The following is a 23,165-nucleotide window of genomic DNA, read 5'->3' as shown; positions in this document are numbered from 1 at the left end:
ATAGCTCCATAAACAGCGCTAATTGCAGGCTTTAGAATAAAGGCTGTTTTTTGTTTAATTAGATGCATATTGCTTTTCTGTTCTAGTATTACTTTTTATGTCAGTGATTGTTTAGCAAGTTATGATTAATAAAGTAAGCTAGTCTCCTTGGCAAATCACTATGAAAGCATCATTTGTAATGAAGGAAGTAAATTAAACATTTTTGAGTTTTTCATGTGGCCATATAAAGCTTCTGGCATCACCCCGAACACTGTATTGATAAGTTAGATTCAGTGTATTGAGGAGAATCACCTCATAATAAGGTATCATGTCTCATAAAAACCTCCTATGCCTAAACATGTTTAATCATTGTTATTAGTTCTTTCCTAGTTCCTTCCTCCAAGTCCGAGAACAGCATCTGCAGAGGAAAACATATTTCTTCTCTTCCACTGTAGGATCAGAAAAGCAACAAAGTATAGCATTACAGTGTTGACCACTTTTCAAATACCTCTCAATTTCCACATGAAATGCTTCAGTGTGTATGTAGGACACCAGGTTAAGATTTGTCAAATTATACTAAACTTGGTCTATATTCAGTGGTTAATGATTTTACTTAAATAAAACCTCCATTGACATAATTCTAAATGATTATAAAGCACTCACTGAGCCTCAGAGAACATTTTTAGGTAAATATGGGCATGTAAACTATTCATGTCGTCATTATACTAAACATCTCACTATATAGAAGGCATGATCAGAATCCCATGTGATGCCTGGCTCATTTTTGGAGACTGATAAGCGCTTAATTGTCATTTTGTCTTTGATTACCCACGTCAGTGTAAGACTACTCAAAATGAGCCAGGAAATGAATAGCATGTTTTAAGAGATAGGAAGGAGGAAGGAAGTTAGTTGGTCTTTCTGAAATTTACATGCTAGACACATCTCTGTGTAACCGTAATCCAGTTCCAAATTGGAATTAAATTGCTATGTGTTCGTTTTACTTGACTTGGAAAATATACAATTCCTATTTCCACTACAACTGAGCATTTAGTGAGTGATGTGGTCTCTAGGAACAGTTTCCTAGAGCAGACTTGCTTTTCAGGATTCCTGGAGTGTGTCTGTCTTCACACTCTCCCTGTTACTCAGCATCCTTCATGGATAGCACCAGGGCCGGAGCACTGCACTAGACATCTGTGACTGCTGGAGCAAGTGGAGATTTCAAGCTTTTTAGCATTAGGGGTCATGTCACCCTCCTACTTTATAGCTGTTGGTAGATTGGGCATGTAATATATACTTAATAAATGCTTATTAAATGGAATGTAGGAAGTTCATATTTTTAGTGGTAAATTATAGCTTCTTATTTGAATCTAAGATAACTTCAAACGGCTGGGACAGAGACCTAAGAGATGGTAGTTTTGCCTTAACTCTGAGTACTTTGCACACATGACGAATTATATCCAGACGGACCTAACTGCTTTGGTTTTCCTAGTGGTCCATTATGAGCAATCTAGAGATTCATCAGCCTTCTCGCAGGAACGATAGTCTCCTCCTGATCTGATTGTTTGGACCACTGTAATCAGTTTTCCAGTGTCTGGACCACTGTAAACTGTTTTCCTTCTCTGCTCATGAGGGCCCTGGTTCCCCACTGCTGTCTCTGGCGATGGCACTTTAGTGCCAGCAGAGACACTCCCTGCCCCACCCTACTCCTCACCTTCAGCAGGGCCTCTGAACACCCCTACAAGTGTTTCACTTTAAAAGCAGAGGAAGAGAGCAAGGAGAAGTGAGAACTGGGAAGGGGGCGGAGTGGGAGGTGAGAGTGAATGGCAGGGTTGAAAATGCACTGGGGAATTATAAAAGAGAAGATGCCAGGGGAGGCCTCTCGAAGTCGGATTCAGGAAGCGGGAAGTAGGTGGGAGGGAGGCGGTGAACCGGGAGAGAACAATGGAGCCTTGCCTTGGTCCCAGGGGCCCACTCTGTGGACGTATCTGATACGCCAAATATAACCAATCAGTTTTTAAAAGATTTCAATCATACCCCCAGGATACCAGATTTACATATGAATATTAAACATTTTCAGGAATACAGGGTTTGAAAAGATCATAAATCTCTCTTGCAAAGTCAGTATTTTAAAAATTCCTTCACATTTCTCATTCTAAATCCCCCTTCTCCCTTCTCCCTGTTTTTTTGTAGATAAACATTCCTATTTAGTACTAAACATCTTACTATGAAGTCCTTTGGGAAGTTTTTCTCTTGAATCTGGCTTTAGTGGAACTCTGCAGATTTTTATGCCTTTTTTCTCTTTGCTCTGGAGATTCTTATGCCTTTTTTCATTTCTGTTCACTATATCCTGTTTTCTTTCTTATCTGAACTACTTCCTTGATTTCTTGGGTTTGGGGTGGGGGGGTTGTTCCCTTGTTGGTCTGTTTCTCAATAAGTCCCATTCAGATTTCTTCTGAAATAGAGTGCTTCTCTTTTGGCCAATCTAATCTGTCTGCCCCACTGAGTCCTGAGGCCAGTCCTGCTAGCTCCCAATGCCCTGTGCATGCTCCACCATATGAATCCTGTGGGTTCTCACTGCTTTCCCTGGCCTCCGGACGCCTGCTCTCTCTGCTTGCTTTGGGGACTAGTGAAGCTTGCGCAGTATACCATCTTCCGGAGCCTTTCCAAATCTACCCAAGCAAGACAAAGGAAGAATTTATTCCTTCCCAGATGACAAGGTTCTCAGAGGACCTGCTGGACTCAGAGTACCCACATCAGTTTAAGAAAGGGAGGAAAATGAAGGGCTAGGCCCTGTGTTTGCCCAGAATCTGGAGTGGAAGATGGCCCATCGAGTCAGGAACCGCACCTCTCGGGTCTGAGAGCTCCCGAGACAATCTGACAAATCACTGGGCTTGTCACCACTGTGCAGGGAGAGCCTTCTGAGTCACAAAGTTCGCATTTCCTTCTCAAGAAGACCTTTGCTGCTGGGTGGAATTGGTTGCTAGACAGAGTACACATGTGCTGGGGCTCCCAACATGCATAAGGCAGCCCTCGAGAAAATCTCATCTTACCAGAAGGAGGCAGAAAATTATTCAACAAATATTTTCAACTGCCTGTTCTACTTTTGGTGCTAGAATTTCAGTAGTGCCAATCTCAGGATGCTTTTTTTCTTTTCTCTCACTCTCTCTCTTTGAATTTATAATCTAATTAGGGCATAGACAAATACAAACAGTAATAGCAAGGTAAATGCTACTGTGACATGTGAGCACCTAGTTGGCTAAGGACTTTGAGAAAGGCTTCCCGGAGAAAGCAACAGCTCACTTGAGAAATAGTGATTGGGAGTTCATGTAAATGGAGAGCAGGAGGGAGGAAATCATTAGAATATACTATAATAAATGCCACTCTAGGGAGGACTCCTCATGGTAGGTGGGAGCCTGCAACTTGAGTGTCCAGTTAAGTGTCCAGGAGGGGTGAGACATGTGTTCAAGAAGCCAACTTGTACCAAGAGAACACTTTCAGATGAGGGACTGTTCTCTATCAAGGCAATTAATCTTCCTTTCTATTTGGAAAGGTGATATGCTTGATCTTTTGAAATGGAGAACCCACCCAGACAAGATCACTGGCTGTCTCTCTAAATTAAAAGAAATCGATGGCTCAGAGATAGTAAAGGTATATACTATTTTGTTACTGTTTTCCTCTTGGAAATTTATAGGCTAAAGAACATTTGGAGGGGAAGGACAAATAGTATTTTAGTCATTCATTTGCTACTTCTTTAACAGTTTCTGCAGGATACACTGGATACCTTATTTGGAATTTTAGATGAAAATTCACAGAAATATGGGTCAAAAGTGTTTGATTCTTTGGTAAGTTCGAACTCAATTATTTTTTGACAGTTTATCTCTCAATCTTGACTTTCAGGGGGCTATTTCAGAAATATGCACTTAATAATGTAAGATATCGTTTTTAAAAGAATTCAAAATAATCTTGATTTGCATTCAGTTTTTTAAAGTTCAATTTTTGTTTTAGGTTCATATAATAAATTTGCTGCAAGATAGCAAATTTCATCATTTTAAACCCGTAATGGACACTTACATTGAGAGTCATTTTGCTGGGGCACTTGCATACAGGTAAGGCCCTTTGTCTTGTAATTGCTTTAGAAGCAGTTCTTTTTGAGATTTTCTCAGTGGAGCAGCTATATAGGAAAATTTAAAAGGGAGTGTAGGAAGAAATGAAGCACAACAACTGAAGTGTCTCTTGAGACGGTCTCTCCTCACACATCCGTTTATAGTGGCTAGGACTTGTTTTGATTAAAAAGAGGAAAAAAGATCTTCCTGAATTCTATTCCTGAAACCTAAAACAGACTTTTTTCTTTTTGTTTCTGTTTCACTTGATATTCTTTGGTCTAAAATGTCTGATCCCTTTGCCTGTCAAGATCTTCATTTAATCGCTGTGCTCCTTGGCCATTATAGATGTTCTTAAGAAAGAACTATGAGTGGAAAACAACCTTTGCCTTCGTACCTGTTGAAAGTCATTTATTCGTTCACCTGTTACGATTTACTGAGAGCCTGCTGCATACCAGATGCTATAGGTTGTGCCAATAATGTGAAGACCTGCTTCCTGGCCTCAAGCCAATCAGTCATTAGACCCTTTGACAGGAGCTGCCATTTTAACTGCCCCTCCTTTCCGACCAGCTCAGATAGTGCAACTGAGGCTGAAAGGGAAGGAATAAATGTCATGCTTTATCTAGTGCCTGCCTCCACCCAGCCTTGTTGATAATTACCAGAAGGCATTGGCATCTTTCTTTCCCAGTCCTCAGCCCTGCTTGAGTAGCCCTGGAATATGCCCCATTGTTCTGTCTCTCTGGTCCAATCCTGTCACTGCTGTTCTCCCTCCTTTCTACTTTGTACCTTGAGCATCGATGCATGTGCAAGATCAGCTGTTCCCAGAGTTGAGTTCAAAAAGTGTGGAATCATGGGGGTTTTTTATTACCCTCCCCCCCACCCCATCTATGTGACATATAAAGAATAGTAAGTAACGGATTAAGCATTTGATCCTATTAACTTGGATGTTTCCACCCGTGGCATGTTAAGAATAAATGAAGGTGTTTTTGTAGGACTAGACATTCCCGTCAACAAGACTTTTGCTGAGGAAGAGTAGTAGCAGCAATGGTTTTGAAATGTCAGTTCACTCAGCCTCACAATTTGAGCCTGAGCACAAAGTGGTCACTGATTTCAACTGAAACAGAACAAGAGTATAATTTCTAATGCTTCAGGTTGGCCAGGAAAGCAAGATCATTGCTCCTAAAAAGACAAATAAGGTCTGTGGAATCCTCTCAGACTGTGGGTGGTCACAAACTAACTGATATATTATCTTAAAAATGGTGTTCCCCGTAGCATCTGCCTGCTGGCACATCCAAGTCCTCTTCTTCCCTAGCCAAGAGAAGAACTGCTGTGTGAACTGTTCCCTAGAAACTAAGAACTGACCAGAGGTTAAGGTGGCAAGACTAGAATTTTGAGAGGTATAGGTTGTTATTGTTGGTTTTAATTTTTGTTTCTCTGAACAAACGAACAAAAAACTGTTGGCTTCTCTAGAAATTCTTCTTCCAAGTCATACTTTGCCTGTAAGCCTTGTTCTTCTCACAGGTCAGACAACTGGCTTGGTGATTCTATGGGGTGTGACTTGCCTTTATCCCTCTCCACACCCCTTTCTGCCTCCAGCTGAATATTTCACTCAGTTGTTTACATGGCCACTAAGGAAGAAATCCCAATCAGCAGGTGTCCGCGGTGGACCATGACAGTCATATTTCCAGCACTTGTTTGGCCTGAATCCTTTGCACCGATTTTTGTGTTCACCCATTTGGAAGCATTGCCGCAAACTCCAGGGCAGTGGAATACATCCAGACTAGTGTTGTTTCTCTCTTGAGCTTTGAAAGGACAGTGATGTCGATCTGCACAATTAGGAAAGTTATTATGTAGTGATTTGACAGGAAAATATGAGAACTGAAGGCAAAAGAAGCCTCTTTGTGTTATAAGTAAGTGTTGAATTTGTTGGTATTTAATTGAGACTTAGACCAATTCTACACCCTGAACATTTCTCCCTGTTTTTTTTTAAGAGATCTCATCAAAGTGCTCAAGTGGTACGTGGACAGGATCACCGAAGCAGATCGGCAAGAGCACATCCAGGAGGTGCTAAAGGTGATAACATGCTGTTGAGAACAGCACGGTCTAACAACGCTGTTGCTGCTGGCCCTTAGGATAATTGGTTTCCTCTATACAGACAGTAATTGGAGATGATATATTACTGGCTTTCCAGTTCAAGGATTTTAATCAGTGTGGTTGCTCTAGATGAAATTTGAAAGGGACGTTGCCAGGGTCATCTGCTGGAACCTAGTTGGGATTGAATCCTTACTCCTCTGAACTCCAGAAAACTTGAAGTGGAATGTAGGATTAGTGGGAAAGAGGTGGGGTTTCTGAGAGGAGACTACAGATAGGCAGTTAAGCTTAGAAGTTCCTGGCTATTGCCTCTCCCAACCTAATAGACACCATCTAAGAACCATTTATGTTAAATTTTGAGAGTAAATAGGGTGGCTTGGCAGGGATATAATAGGGAAACATGTCTTGGCTTAACATTGCCCACACCTCTGGGTCCTATATGCCCAGTTATCTATGGAGATGCTGATACCTAACTTGCAAAAGTGTTCAAAAAGAACACAAATTTGTGTAGCGATTTTCCAGGAACAGCCCTGGTCGTATTTGGATTCCTATTGTTGAGTACCATCTTATTTGATGTCAGTAGATAAAAACAGATAATGTATATATTTTATTATATTTGTTAATTTTATAATTTTTGTTAATTATAAATGTATCATTTTTGTCTGACTGAAGATAAAATGCTAAGTGGCGGGACTACCTACCAAAGCTAAATTATTTTTGGAATAACAGTTACCTCTTTTGTTGACTACATTAAAAAAAAAAAAATCTAAGGTTCAAAAACATTTGTGTTCATAATACTCCAGAATTAGGAAAAAATGGCTCTTCCCCTCCCAGTAAATAGTGTTCACAAATCTTGAAGGGCCTTAATGTTTAACTCAGTAATTTCAAAGTCTAATGCTATACCATGGTTTTTATGCCACTTCATTGTTAAATAACTACTCTTGGTCTCCTTCAAAACTAACTTTAAAATTTTCTTTTAAAGGCACAGGAATACATTTTTAAGTATATAGTTCAATCTCGAAGGCTCTTTTCCCTTGCCACTGGGGGACAAAATGAAGAAGAATTTCGCTGCTGCATTCAGGAGCTCCTGATGTCCGTCCGTTTCTTTCTTTCACAAGAAAGCAAAGGGTCCAGAGCATTATCTCAGTCACAGGTAATGTTCATCTTTACTAAATAAAAGAGAAATATGAGTATTCTTTATTTATTTTCACACAACAGCGTAACTGGATGTTTACTACATCAGAAGTCCCTAGCTCCAGTTTATATTTGTAGCTTAACCAATTTCATGAGCAGACTCCAGTTTCTGAGTCCTAGCCAAGAAGAAGTGAATTGCCCTTCTTCAGACTCTCGTCTTTCTACGTGGAGAGGTGGGTGATGGGTTTGCATCAGCCTCATTTCCAGTTACCAGAATGCATACGGCTGATCAGAGGTGCTGTCTCCATCAGCCTTGAGGAACGAATTCCACTACAGCCAATCTCTCACAGTTCTTTTCCCCAAGCCTCTCGTTACATTTTAATCTATCAACTTGAAAATCATTGTATTGGACACTGCTAAACTGCATGTTGTTTGTTTTATTTAACCTGACCGTAATTACCCTGGGACTAATCTTAAAGGATCAGTGCTGAGCTGCTGCTGCCAAATTCTATTACCAGGAGTAGCCCCACGTGATTTTGTTAAACACAGGATCCATCCACTTTCCAAGCATGGCCTTGCACATGTTCCACATGGTAATTCTGAGTGTCTTTCTCTATACTTCCTTAGTTCTTCTTGTATACTTTTAATTCTAATGACTTGATTAGAAACCTGTTAGAAGGAGAAGCAGCCTCTTACCATGCCCTGGAGACTAGAGATTTCAGATCATTGAAAACTAGGACATAAAATGAGAGAAAGATGAAACCAGACCCTTAGCATTGTTGGTGTAATTTAGTGCCACGTGACATTGGGAAGGTATAATATATAATCACAAAATTCCGGAAATGTATCAGCCACAGTACTGTGCTTTTTCTGCTTGTTTAGGGGCTGTTGTTACTCTCCTCATTACAGAGGTAGACTCATCTTCCTTCTACAACATATAATTCAGGATTTTTAAATGTCATCTTGGCCTCTATAGTCAACAGTACAATCGCTGCCTTTTAGGAACTTACCAGAAACCTCAATATCAAATTTTCCACTAGCCCTATGTATAGCAGTTGATGTTTGAGAAGGATAATCCAACAGCCTAACCATGTGTTCCTTTATATCAGAGTTGACAGAAGTTTACTACTTCTGTAAAAGGGATTCAAAAATTGAGTTTTCATCCTGAGATATTTTTTTATTGTTGGGGCATCATTGAGGGTGCAAAGAACAAAGTTATACTGCTTGCATTTGTTAGGTAAAGTCCCTCTTATAATTCTGTCCCACCCCGAAGAGGTGTGTCATATGACGTAACCCCCCCACCCTCTCCCTCCTCCTCTCTCTACACTCCCCCCCGACCCTGCCATGTACTAGGTCATCAGTTGTTCTCATATCAGAATTGAGTACATTGGATTCTTGTTTCTTCATTCTTGTGATGCTTTTTTAAGAAGAATGTGTCCCACCTCCATCCAGGTTAATACAAAAGATGTAAAGTCACCATCTTTTTAATGGCTGAATAGTATACATAGTGTACATACACCACAGCTTATTAATCCATTCCTGGGTTGGTGGACATTTAGGTTGTTTACACAATTTGACAATTGTAAATTGAGCTGCAATAAATAGCCTAGTGCAAATGTCATTATGATAAAATGAGATTTTTTCTTCTGGGTAGATGCCTAGTAATGGGATTACAGGATCAAATCGGAGGTCTAGCTTGAGTTCTCTGAGGATTTTCCGTATTTCTTTCCAAAAAGGTTGTATTAGTTTGCAGCCCCACCAGCAGTGTGAAAGTGTTCCCTTCTCTCCACATCCATGCCAGCATCTGCAGCTTTCAGACTTGGTGATGTGGGCCAGTCTTATTGGGGTTAGGTGATATCTCAGGGAGGTTTTGATTTGCATTTCTCTGATAATTAGGGATGATGAGCATTTTTCTTATGCTTGGTAGCCATTCATCTGTCTTGTTTAGAGAAGATTCTATTCATCTCACTTGCCCATTGATAAAAGGGATTGTTGGCTCTTTTATTGTTGCTTAATTTGAGTTTGCTGTAGATTCTAGTTATTAAGCTTTTGTCCAATTGATAATATGCAAATATCTTTTCCCATTCTGATAGTTGTCTCTTTGCTTTGGTTATTGTCTCTTTAGCTGTATAGAAGCTTTTCAGTTTAATTAAGTCCCATTTGTTTATTTTTGTTGTTGTAGCAAATTGCGACTGGAGTCTTCTTTAGAAAGACTAAGCCAATACCTTTGAGTGTTTTCCCCACACTTTCTTCAAGGATTTTTATTGTTTCATGCCTTAGACTTAGATCTTTTATCCATCTTGAATCCATTTTAGTGAGTGGAGAAAGGTGCAGGTCCCATTTTGGTTTTACATGTGATTATCCAGTTCTCTCAATACCATTTTTTGAATAGGGATTCTTTCCCCCCAGTGTATGTTCTTGTTTGGTTTATCAAAGATCAGGTGGCTGTAAGATACTAGTTTCATCTCATGGTTTTGTATTTGGTTCCAGATGTCTATGTCTGTTTTTGTAAGATTTTTTTTTAACCCTTATCAGTTGTAGGGACAGAACTTCACTAATTCATACTTGAAAAATATTTTCTTGCTCTCAATAGGAAACTTAAGTCATGGTTTCTCACCTCATAGGAGTTCGAGAGATACATTCCCCCTGTAAAGTTAGAGAAATATTGCTTTACCTTAGTTTTATTTCCACTGAGTCCTAGCAGTCACCCTAAAGGGACTTGGCCACTGTGGGACAGCAGCGTGGGGCACCTCAGCTTCCATCTCTTTAACATACTGGCTGCCACTGTTCTCATTCTCTAGATTCTGTTCTGCCATCAAGTTTTAGAAACAACTTTAGCACCTTCAAGAAATCATATTTGATTTTTTTTTTTGCCCTTAGCTTTTAATCAAGAGATGATATATAAAATGTCAAGGCTGAGGCAGGAGAATCGCGGAAGCCCAAGAGCTGGAGGTTGCTGTGAGTCCTGTGATGTCATGGCACTCTACTGAGGGCGGTAAAGTGAAACTTTGTCTCTACAAAAAAAAAAAAAAAAAGTCTACATAAAGTTTCCAAATATCTTTGCAGACTCTACTGAGGTCATTCTCTCTTATTTTGTACAATATCCCTTAATTATAAATTTCAATGTGATAATTTTATTTTCAGTTTGATGCTAAGAAATATTTATTAAAAATGAGGAAACAATGGATTTTCTTTATTAAGCAATGAGATCTTTGCCCCTTTCTCTTCTGGGGGGAAGGAGAATGCTACCCGCCTCTTTCCAAACCAGGTTTCCTTTTAAAAATCCCACATCTCTCCAGAGAAGCTGAATGTCACTAATGTGATTGATCCAGTGTGTTAGTTCTATATTATTGCAAAACAAATGACCATAAGATTAACAGCTTCAAACAATACTCATTTATTAGCTAACAGTCTGTAGATAAGAAGTCCAGGTAGGCTTGGTTGGGTTCTTGCTTGGGATCTCCTAAAGCCAAAAATCTAAGTGTCAGCTTTGATATTTTATCTGGAAGGAGGCTCTGGAGGAAAATTTGCCTTTTATGCTGTTGGCAGAAATACATTTCCTTGCATTTGTGAGCAAGATTAAGGTTCCTATTTCCTTGATAGCTGCTGGCCAGGGTAGGTTTAGAGGAGTGGCTTCTTGTATTCCTGGGTATTTGGCTATTCCATTTTCAAAGCCAGAAACAGTAGGCCAATTTCTTTTCATCCTTTGACTGTCTCTGCTTCTGCTCCTGATATCAACTAGAGGAAACTTTGTTTTAAAGGCTCATGTGTTTAGGCAAGGCCCACTTGGATAATCTTCAGATCTTAAGGTAATCACAGGAATGGTATTTGTTTATTAGCTAACAGGAGACAAAGGTCATGATTGTCATCTTAGAATTCTGCCCTGTCCTGAAATGCCTAAGGGCTAACTCAGCTGGTGTAGTAGTGGCTCTTGATTTTCCATTCCATGGACAGACCCACACCCCAGAATCCCCAGGAGAAAAAGAGGAATGACAAAAGGATTAGAGCCCAAGAACTTGCTAAAAATTCCTTATAATTACCTCTCGCTATTTGTCTTGGCTACCAGGAAGGTCAACACCAAATTGCAGTAAAAACACTGAGCTTGCCCTGGTACAAGTGTCTTTCTGCTCTCATCACAAGGTTCTTGCTCCTTTATCCTTCTTAACAAGATAAAGTATTATGCATGTATCTTACACCCCAGGCACATTAACATGCTTTTTTGAAGTCAAGAGGTATAAAAAAAGAAATAATGGATAAATTAAAGGATACCTGAGGAAAATCAATTTAGTTGAGTTCAGTAATCAGAAACCTGGGCTCATTTTATTTTATTTTTTTTTTTAATTTAACTTTGTATGACTCAGCTCTTTGCAGAGTGAAATGAAGGTTACTTAAATATAGTCTTTAATAGAGATTATCAAGTTATTAATTTTAAATGTTCAAGTAAATCTATAATTTTTAAGTCAAAGGACATAGCTGTTGATTATAGCACCTTAAGCATTTTGATGGCTCTGGCATCAAAAACAGATCTTGACTCTTCTCAATAATTTTATTGCTGCTATTTAAATAAATACTAAAATCCTTAATTTTGAATTTGATTCTATGTTTGAATCATCAGCATGTGTAGACATGACCTACTTTCCAATAGTGTTAGATCTCACTGGTAAACCAGCTAGCACTTGAATTTAGCATATTAGAAATAAGTGCCTCTTTCCCATACCAGGTACAGTTGAGGCTAAGCCTGAGCTTCCTTTTATTATCTTCCTTCTATGGAATTTTAAAAGACAATTTATTTGTTTGTTTTGATGAACAATCCTAGCCCAATTTTTTAAGTATGCTCCTTGGGATTTGGTGTTAGTATCTTTTTTCCCCATAAAAAATGATTATCAGGTTTAACAAAATATTGTTCTTAGTCTGTACACACAGTTCTTGGTTTAAAATAGATCTTGAAGCAGCCCAGGGGGTTACTCTAATAATCTTTTCATTTTACAAGTGATGGAACTAAAACCTAAATGGTGAAACTAAAGGATGCTAAAATAACTTTCCAAGGTCATAGAGTTGATTAGAAACAAAGCTAGTACTATATATAACCTAGGTTTTCTGATTGCCCGCCCTGTGTTTTTTTCTTAAATCATAAATTGAGTGTTTTAGAGAAATAATGTGTTTGGTTTCTTAAAGATAAATGAGATTTAAATGAGTATTTCAGAAAGCTCCTTCAAAAGGTAATGAAATGTAAATGACTACAATCCAGGTCTGGGTTAAGTATTCTTTCTATTGAATCATGATGCATTTTGCTAATTCTCTGGGCGTGAGGAGTTGCCGATCTTCTTGCTAATGTCAGTGATTTTCCACAATTTCCCAGTTTTTATTATGTTGCTCATGTACAGAAAAACTGTCCTATTCTGCTGTACTTTTTTAAATTTTATTTTGCCCCTTTAGCTATAGGTAACAAATATTTTATATTCATTTTTCTACCATTCAAAAATACTCGTCATATTTCTTAAATTTATTGTACAGCTTATTATTTCTCACAGCATACCTGAGAGTTGATTGAAATTTCTCCTTCTTTTTAAGGCTGTGTTTCTGAGTTCTTTCCCAGCTGTGTACTCAGAACTGTTGAAGCTCTTTGATGTCCGGGAAGTGGCCAACTTGGTACAGGACACCCTGGGCAGTCTGCCGACCATCATGCATGTGGATGACTCATTGCAGGCCATTAAGCTACAATGTATTGGCAAAACCGTGGAGAGCCAGCTTTATACCAACCCAGGTAGGAGGGTGGAGCTCTTGGAGGAAATAGTGTTTCTAGGAAGACATTATTTACGGCTTATAGTCATTAGTCAGCAGAACCAATTAAAAACAAAAAATTAAAAAAAGCTTTCTCAGAACATCGTTTATTTGGATGGCAAATTTACTTAGTATTCAATTATAAAAGCTGCAGCAATTAAACTTTATTTCTAGGCCGAGCGCAGTAGCTCACGCAGGGTAATCCTAGCATTCCTGGGAGGCCAAAGCAGGTAGATTAGTTGAGCCTCAGGAGTTCAAAGCCAGCCTGAAAAAGAGCCTCTACTAAAAATATAGAAAAAATTAGCCAGGTGTTGTGGCATGTGCCTATAGTTCCAGCTACGTGGGAGGCTGAGGCAGGAGGAACACTTGATCCCAGGAGTTTGAGGTTGCTGTGAACTATGAGGCCATGGCACTTTATCCAGTGTGACAGTGTGAGACTCTGCCTCAAAAATAAATAAATAAATAAGGAAAGAAAGAAAAATTGGCTATGGGTGTGGTGGCATGCTCCTGCCCAGGCAACATAGCAAGACTCTATCTCAAGAAAAAGCAAACTTTGTTTCTAGAGGGAGTGAAAACTAATGATCAGATTATTGATCAACTAAGCTGTCGTGTGGGGTGTGCTTTCTTCCTTATTCTAGATCTCTTTCCTTTTAATGTTCAAGAAAACTTAACATTTCCCTTTAGAGATTCTTACAGGTACTGAAATGATCCTTGTTTGTCTCTTTTGTTTCTAAACATTTTCCACTGATTTGTGTCCTGAAACTGTATGAAAGTTTGGGTACTGTCATTTTTTATTTCATCCCAATAGCAAGTGATCACTTTCTTTCTTTTTTTTTTTTTTTTTTTTTTTTTGCGTGTGTGTGGTTCTTTTGGCCGGGGCTGGGTTTGAACCCGCCACCTCCGGCATATGGGACTTGTGCCCTATTCCTTGAGCCACAGGCACCGCCCACAAGTGATCACTTTCTTAAATTGGTTTCATCATAATATCTGTCATTAAATTCCATTGCTTCTTATAGTCTTCTGTTTTTCTCCTGAAGAACATAATAGACTAAGTACTAACCTCATTTTAAAGTTTATTTTGAAAAGTTTCCATCAACCTCCCCAACTAAAAATCTTATTAAAAGAGATTCTATTAAGAATTGTTTTTCTGGGAGGTGCCTGTGGCTCAGTGAGTAGGGCGCCGGCCCCATATGCCAAGGGTGGCGGGTTCAAACCCAGCCCCGGCCAAACTGCAACAAAAAAATAGCCGGGCGTTGTGGCGGGAGCCTGTAGTCCCAGCTGCTCGGGAGGCTGAGGCAAGAGAATTGCGTAAGCCCAAGAGTTAGAGGTTGCTGTGAGCCGTGTGACGCCATGGCACTCTACCCGAGGGCGGTACTCTGTCTCTACAAAAAAAATAAAAAATAAAAGAATTGTTTTTCCATTTGAATACATAGGTATGTGTATAGGGTGTCCATAAAGTTCCTGTTGCTATAAGATATGAGCTATTTAAATTGTACATGAACTTTATGGCCATCCTTTATAATTTCTTTTGAAATAGAGTTTCAAATATAATAAACACATTTTTTACATTATTTTATTATAAAACATTTTAAACATACAGATAAGAATAGAATAGAATATGAGTAAATGATTAATAAATCTTAACATTATCATGTATTTACTTTAGCTTTTTATTAAGAAATTCATCATTGGTACACTCAATATATTCTCATATCTCAAATCTTCATAGAGTAATTCTATCAGAGATTATAGTTCCTATTTCCTATTACTTTTTACATACTTATAAAAATATGTTGTATGATTTTTATCTTTCAAATTTTTTCATCTTTTTGTCTTTAAGTGATAATATGTTGTATGTAATTCTTTAGAGTATCTTTTTGATTAATACTATACTTTATATTTTTTCATGCCACTAATATAACTCTAATTCATTTTTTACTATTGTATACTATTCCACTGAATGACCACATCAAAATTAATTTATTTTTTCTCCTGTTGACAGACTTTTGGTATGTTTTTGGTTTTTGTTTTTTTTTTCTAAAATAAATAATGCTTCAGTCAGTATACAGGAAAATTTAACCTTCTGATTTCTAAGTAAAGCATGATCTCATTTTGGAGAAAAGATATTTCTTATAGTGGTTTTTAATACTGTGCTGCTTAGAGCTCTAGGGGTTCTGTTGCAGAAAATGGGGACTCCCTCCATTGTTGGGGACAGGAAGTGTAGATGGGATGTACTCCTGACCAGGAACCCCAGTTTAACTCAGGCACCAACTCTGCTTTGACCATCCTAGAAAAGAATCATTCCTATCTCAGAGGAAAGGGTGATTGCTGCCATATTTCTCCCATATTGCCAGATAATCCTTTGTTAGGCTAAATTCTTACACCAAGAGAACAACATAGGTAATTAAAATTGTTTTCAAATGGAAGAAAATTATTTGGGAGGATGGTGTTCCTTGTATGTCTCTGAGAGATATGCTCTGCCTGTGGACTCAGTTCTGAGCCGATACTCTATGGGCCATTGAGAAATCTGGACTAGAGAGAGACTTGACAAGAAGCTGCTGTAGGGAGGTGCCTGTGGCTCAGTGGGTAGAGTGCCAGCCCCATATACTGAGGGTGGTGGGTTCAAACCCAGCCCCAGCCAAAACTGCAACAATAAAAAACTAACACAATATTTAAAAAAAAAAGAAGAAGAAGAAGAAGAAGCTGCTGCAATCCAGGAGCAAGAATATTGGGTCTTTGTGAGAGTCGATGTGAATATTTATTAGGGTAAGGGTTGGAAGGACTCATGAGAAGTCCCGGGAAGTGTGGACACTACAGGCTCTGTGCCAGCATCCTGAAAGCGAGGCTCAGGCCAATATTGGGGAGCTGGTGAATGTGACCTGGTGGCGTGGAGGAGGAATCCTGCCTGTTGTGTTATGTGGGACGCTCATCAGGGAGGATGGTCACGGAGAAGCAGAACCAGCTCACGACTGAGGGAACGCTGAGAAGCACACACAGATGTTCATGAGAGGAAAGGCTTCTGTCACTGCCCCAGCAGGATGCGGCTTGGCTTCGTCTTCACTGACTCATCAGGGAAGAAAACAGAGACTGTCCTATATAAATGGCAGGGCAGAACCCATCAGGAAGGAGCCTCTCTGCATGGGGAAAAACAGGAAGTATTGCTGAGATCTTTCCAAGGCTCAAAGTACCCTGTGTCCAAATCACACGGGGCTCTATGACAGTGTTACAGAAACCTGGAAAGTGTTTATAGTGCCTTCGAAGTTCTAAGTGAAAGATTGTGGATTTAGGGTATTGGAGGACATGTCTGTGCTATCTGGTTAAAGAAAGAGATAGAAGGAAAATAAGATGCACAGTACAAATAGTTGGCTGCACAGACAGTGCCAGAGAAGAGGATGTGAAGTCTCGGAGTGGGGGTTAGAGGGAGTGTGACCCCCACAAGGGCATGGTACTTCTCACAAAAATAGGCAGAGTCTGTCTAACGGGAGAGGGAAGCAGCAAAAGGGGTAAGATAACACGAAACTATAAATAAAGAAACATACTAAGGAGGTCCCAGAGGATGTCCGCTCAGATAGCAGGTGAATGGGTTAAGACAAGCACTTTTAACCTCGCCTTAAAAATAAAAAATAAAAAACAAAATTCCACATAGTTCTTACAATGGACAAAGTATTTTAAAAGATTTTGGAATTGGCTACCCCTTTTTCTATCCTATTTTTCGATAGGTAACTATATCCAGGTGACAAAGAATGAGTAAAGCAAACAAAAAATAATTACTATAAACACTAATAAATAACATCACCAAAATATGGTGAAGTAAGACTCATGTTTTAGGTATGGTTGTGGTGTAGTCATTACCCATTGTTGCTATAACAGTAAGTACAAACTTAGTGGCTTAAAACAACATGAACTTATTGTACAGTTTTGTAAAGCAGAAGTCCAAAATGGTTGCCACTGGGCCAAAATAAAGATGCTACCAGAGCTGCATTCCTTTCTGGAAAATCTAGGCAGCAACTCTTTTTCTAGCCTTTTACAGCTTTTAGAGGCCACCCACATACCTTGTTTTGTGGCCCCTCCATTCCTCTCCCTTCAAAGCCAGCAGTGGAGCATCTTGAAATTTGACTCTGATTCTTTTGTTTCTTTCACGTATAAGGATTTCTGCATTTACATTATGCCCACCTAGATAATCTAGGAAAACTTCTCCATCTCAAGATCCTTAATCACATCAGCAAAGTCTCTTTTACCAAAACATATTAACAGGTTCTGGGAATTACGGCATGGACATCTTTGGTGGACCTATATTCCACCTATCTCACAGAAGTGAAAGAAACAGACTCAAAAGCAGCTTGATGGCTTAGCTCCATATGAGAAGGTGAAAAACACTCAGAAATCTAAAGTTTTTATTTTTTTTAATTTTTATTTTATTTTTTATTTTTTTGAGACAGAGTTGCACTATGTCATCCTCGGTAGAGTGCCATGGTGTCACCAGCTCACAGCAACCTCCAACTCTTGGGCTTAAGCGATTCTCTTGCCTCAGCCTCTCCAGAAGCTGGGACTACAGGTGCCCACCACAACACCCAGCTATTTTTTGGTTGCAGTTGTCATTGTTGTTTGGCAGTCCTAGGCCGGACTCAAACCCACCAGCAGCCTTGGTGTATGTAGCCAGTGTCCTACTCACTGAGCTATAAGTCCCGAGCTGGTTTTTATTTATTTATTGGAAGTAAAATAAAACTGAAACAGAAGTGCTACAGTTGTGTAAGTGTAAGCATCCTGACCAGATGGAAGTTACAAAGGACACTTTCCTGATTAAAATTTTAAATGCGAAATGGGAATAAGATAAAGTAAGGATCAGGGCATTATGATGCATCAGCTAGATATGTATTCAGCCAAAGACAAAATGCCTAATTCTTAACTTGCCTTAATGATAGTCCCTTTTCTCTGAACATAAATGTGGCAAAGACAATAGCTATGCCTAGTTCATGTCTGATCAAGAAAGACCTGGTTAGTAATATGGAAGTAAAAAGAATCTGAGCGAGTGGCCTTATTTTCTAAAGGGAAAATTTGAGGCAGAGAAAGTAGTAAAGAGTGCAATTGGTTCCCATTTTAAGAAAGTAAATTTCAAAACATTTTGGAGAAAAAACCCTACATGTTACAGTCCCACCAGGAAATGTCGGAAGTTCTCAAAGTTGATATTGTACTAGAATCCTGCGTTAGTCAGGGTTGTCCAGAGAAACAAAACCAATAGGATGTATATCCTCATATGCGTGTGTGTGTATTAAGTAAGGAATTGGCTTGCATGATTATGGAGACTGAGAAATCACAAAATCTAAAATCAGTAAGCTGAAGAACTAAAAGAGCTGATGACATATTGCGATCTGAGACCAAAGGCCTGAGAAGAAAGGGAGCTGATGGTGTAAATTCCAGTTCAAGTCCACATCCACAGGCAGGAGAAAGCCCATGGCCCGGCTCAAAGACAGGCAGAAAGAACAAATTGTCTCGTACTGAGCCTTTTGTTCTATTCAGGCCTTTAACAGACTGGGGAGGACAGTCTGCTCTCATCAGTCTCCCAGTGCCAATGTTATTGTCATCTAGAACCATCCTCATAGACACATCCAGAATAATATTAAACCAAATATCTGGGCCTAGTGAACATGACACATCAAAATTAACCTTTAGAAATCCCAAGAAGAAAGGTGCAGAGGAACCAGCATGGTTACAGCATAGTCAGGGTCGAGCATGGGTTGGAAATTAACAACAAAGAAGACAGAATAAAAAACACTCACATCAGCACTGAAGAAGGAATAAAATAACATCATGGGAAGATTCAAGCGAGGTTGAGTTAAGGATCAGTAGACAGTTTCACAGCTGGGCAGAACAGGCAGGTGGACTGAATCACCTCCTAAGTCACACCTCCAGGGTCAGACTCTAGGGCAGTGTTTTTCAGCCTTTTTTTATCTCACAGCACACTTGAACCTATAGTTAAATTTCCACAGCACACTTAAATTATGTTGACCAAAAATAGGAGTGAAAAAGAATATGCTGACTATGCTTTGAACTTCTCTTGAAAATAATTTAATTCATGATCTTTAAAAATTTTCATGACACAGGGTTGAAAATCCCTGCTCTAGGCTATCTGACCAAAGCTGAAGGACATGGTAACACTTGGAAACTAAGTAGATTGGTATTCAGTGTTTTGTGAAGACTTGAGTCTTGGGCTAGGGATCAGGATATAGCATCAAAAGCTACTAGAGAAATTATGTGCATTTGAAATAATGAAAATCATATTGGAAAAGCAACTTTTTAACTAAGGATCAGTGTGAGTATGACAACAGAACAGAGTGAGGGTGGGTGTAGAAGTTGCAGTCCAGGAGAAGGAACAGCTCACAAAAGTTAAGAAGTTCACAGAAGAATGCCTGAGCAGGTGTCCAGGAGCGAAGCCAGCGGTGAGATCTGTGAGCACCCAGGGCTCCCTCAGCCTTCCACTGTTGCTTTCCTTTGTGATCTGGTGTGTGCGTGAGAATCCAGCCCCTGAATCTGCATTCCTTTCCTCTCTGTGTGCTTGTTATCAGTATACCAGTGTCTGCAAGGCTTGTTTGCAGGTTTTGTGGCTGTCTGTGACCTTGGCAGTTCAGTCCCTAGTGGCTTTGATCACAGCGGCCTGACCCAGCTCTGATGTCAGGCTTTTGGCAGTCCACAGCTCTGCTATGTGCAAAGCTGTGTCATGGCACATCCTCCTGTCCCCTGTCAAATTTCTCCTCCCGACGCTGGCCTACAGCAGCTGCCTTGGTGTCCCGCTCAGGTCCAACCCATGCTAGAGCCCATTTTAGGGAAGGTGACTAGTGACCCTTGTGCGCCACCATGGGACTCACAGAACTCCCTGCTTTGTGGACAGGTGTGGACATCAAAGATCCTTGTCCAAAGCATAGAGGAGGCAAAAAGTGACTTTCCTCAAAATTAACCTGAAGGAGGAATCTACCAACATTTTTTAGCTGTCCTTCCTCCTTCCTCCTCTCAGGCCCTTTGTGAATTACTAACAGGAGCCGGCTATACCCACTCCTGTGTACAGACAAAGGAAAAAGCCAGTGGCAGTAGTTCCTTTTTAGACTCAGGGAGATGCATAACGCAGTGAGCTGTGTCTGAGACATGGAGTATGAATGTGTGGACAGGTTCATGGACAAAACCTGCAGGGTGGATTCTAAGGTTAAGCCTATGGGAAGTTGGTGTAAGTTCAGCTGGGTTGGGGGTGGGGGGTGTTGTTTGTTTATTTTTAGAAGGGCCTGCTTGATGGTTCCAGGTGTTTACTTTTAAAGGTAATAATTAGCATTTCAACCTGTCAGCTTGTTTGGCATTTACCCACCAATTCTGTCATTTATACTGGCTGACAGTTGGCCTAGTAATAGAGAAAAAGCACATTTGCAGGCTAGATAGTCATATATTTCTTTCTATACATGCCACACACAAATTATTTGTCTACCTTACTTACTTTTTCTGCAGTAGGTATTTTCTCAACAGTGGGCTGAAAATTGAATTTTTAGAAATCAAATCCTCCTAGCTGCAGGAGCATATCAGATAAGCTTTATCTTCCTTTCTAATTAAACATTACTAGGCAGTGACTCCTGGCACTTAAGTTTCCAGAATTCCCCCTAACTCCCCACCCCTCCACCCCCATTCTTTTTTGTGAAGTAATTGATTTGTAAATAAGTCTTTAAGTTCCCTGGTGAGGCTTACTGTTTAAAGAAGGCCTGCAATGGATTATTGTACAAGTTTGGGTTTTAATAGTCTGTGTTTGTTTTCTTAAAGCCTGGAGTGCCTGGGCCTTATTTCATTTGTTTTGAGGGTAAACCGAAGGCCAGAACTTGTGTAGTAGCCCAGTGGCAGACATCAAAGGAAACATAGACTCCAAACCTAACTCCTAAAAGAAATCAAGAAGACAATTTAAAAAAAAATCAAGTATGCACTGAGAAAAGACCGTTCTGTAGTTGTGGATGCTTTGTGTGCTTTCCTTATGATTTTTATTAGGATACAGAATCACTTTTACTGATAGATAATAGGAAGAAGTTGAAAAGGAAGAAAGGAGGATAAAAAATGCTTTTATAGCTCTCACTACATTCACTACGTTCAGGCAACTCTTAAAACAATCCCAGGAGGAGGTGCCATCCCTATCCCATTTTACAGATGAAAAAATCACAGGGTAGAATTTTGGCCAGACTGAAATTCTAGTTTAGGCAGTTTGATCCTGGGGTCCATAAATAGAAAGGAGACATCAAATAGGTCTCCCTGAACAGGGTCAGTGGTACAAGTCAAGTCAAATCTGAATTTTGATGAAGTGTAATTTATTATTTATCTTCTTTGGTACTTTGTGCTTTTTGTTTAAGAAATCTCTATTTAACTTAGGGTCACTAGAATTTTCTCCTATGTTTTCTCCTAGAACTTTTATACTTTTAGACTTTGCATGTAGGCCTATGAGCCATCCAAGTTAATTTTTGCATTTAGTGTGAAGTAAAGGCAGGGGTTTCTTTATTTTTTTACATATGTGTATCCAATTGTTCTAGCCACAGTTGCTGAAACAACTGTCATTTCTCCATTGAATTGCCATGGACTCTGTTAAAGTGACAGTAACCCTTTTTGTAGAGGCGACTTTACTCAGGCGAGGGTTGTGGTGATAGATGTAGGGACCACTGCAGCGGGATTTTGCAATGGGGAAAAAGATTGGGCAAAACATAGGCAAGTGGGAATTTATAGCCAAGAAACAGGGGTGTGGTGGGGAGGGAAGTATAGATGGATAGGAAATGACTAAGAGGAAACATCATGGGTAAGGGAGATTCAGGTTAAACTAGCATAACGGGATTCCTGCTGAAGGCAGGCCAAGGTGATCAAATACCTCCTGGGGGGGCGGGGTGGAGGCTGAGGAGCCCACTCAGATTATTGAGAGTGATCAGACATCAACTTTAACTGTTGGAATTGATGTGCTAAAGTTTTGAAAAGGGCTTTTGTATCCGTGGCTATAAAGAAATTTTTTAAAAAGGTGTAAGCTCATGGTTTTAAGAGACTGGAAGAAAAAATATGACACATGAGAGACAGCAGCAATTTTTGTAAAGACATGTGACAGTTGACTCGGCAAAGAAGAAAAGATTGAAACATGGGCATAGTGAGTGTGGTATTAGAGTTCAGCCAAGGAGCAGGCCAATGTATATCACCGAACCCTCAGGCAGGTACAGAAAGGACCTGGAATAGAAAATATCAGGCATCTCTGAAGATTAACGGTGCTGTGCATATGAAATTAATTTAGAAATCTTTATAAGGAATAGTTAGTACCCTGTTCATTGCCAGTCCCCTCCTCCGTTATGTCAAAAAATTGAAAGTTTCCTCTGCAGAGAAAATGAATGAGGTATGGCGTGGATTCAGGCACGTCAGACACAACTAAACTTGGAGATGAGACCTCATTCTATAAACAAGACCTTACAATTAAACATTGAGACCCTTCACAATCACGTCTGCTCTTGATTTCAAATCCTTTAAAGATGGGTTCATACTCCTCAGAGGAGGGCAGCACATTCCTCAGGAGAAAAACTGAGCAGCCTAAGAGAAAACATCTCAGATTGTGAGCTCTGGGGATCCCCTGGTGGGACATGTGGGTGCTTCTCATCCTGCAGTGATGCACATCCTAGATGCTGAACTATGGGTGGTATCCAGATGTTCTACTGGATACCTCCCATCCTGTAGTGACACTTCACCTGTCCACAGGCTTGCCTAGGCACACAGAGGTTTTGTTACTTTTTCCCCCTAGTTAACATCTTAGTGCCTCACTTGTAAAAAAATTAATGGACAATGAAAGATCACCAGATCCTGGAGGAAAGACTCTAATGTGAAAGGCAGAAGATCAAATGAAGAAACAGAAAAAGTAATTTGAAAGAAAAAGATAATTCAGGGAGCAAAAACAGATCAAAATTTGTCTCTGATTTTCCCAGAGAGAGAGAACATATTCATGAAAAAAGAATGTTAAGCTATAAAAAGAAAACATTCAGGCTGAATGAAGTGATTCACACCTATAATCCCAACACTTTGGGAGGCTAAGGCAGGAGGATT

At 39.7% G+C, this 23,165-nt stretch overlaps 1 protein-coding gene across 4 annotated transcripts in view; it reads left to right on the top strand.

The window, feature by feature from the left end:
* The window catches only part of DOCK4 (dedicator of cytokinesis 4), a 471,167-nt gene that overhangs the window by 332,375 nt on the left and 115,627 nt on the right, over positions 1 to 23,165 (top strand). For all 4 annotated transcript variants that reach the window (XM_053609306.1, XM_053609304.1, XM_053609303.1 and 1 more), the window contains exons 18-23: positions 3,530 to 3,627; positions 3,738 to 3,821; positions 3,985 to 4,085; positions 6,071 to 6,152; positions 7,153 to 7,323; positions 12,876 to 13,068. In XM_053609306.1, the coding sequence (XP_053465281.1) occupies positions 3,530 to 3,627; positions 3,738 to 3,821; positions 3,985 to 4,085; positions 6,071 to 6,152; positions 7,153 to 7,323; positions 12,876 to 13,068 (729 nt within the window). The remainder of the gene's footprint in view (positions 1 to 3,529; positions 3,628 to 3,737; positions 3,822 to 3,984; positions 4,086 to 6,070; positions 6,153 to 7,152; positions 7,324 to 12,875; positions 13,069 to 23,165) is intronic.

This window comes from Nycticebus coucang, chromosome 11 (genome assembly GCF_027406575.1).
Source record: "Nycticebus coucang isolate mNycCou1 chromosome 11, mNycCou1.pri, whole genome shotgun sequence".
Taxonomy (NCBI): Eukaryota; Metazoa; Chordata; class Mammalia; order Primates; family Lorisidae; genus Nycticebus; species Nycticebus coucang.
The sequence above is the reverse complement of the archived record's forward strand: the minus strand, read 5'-3'. Positions and strand labels throughout refer to the sequence as shown.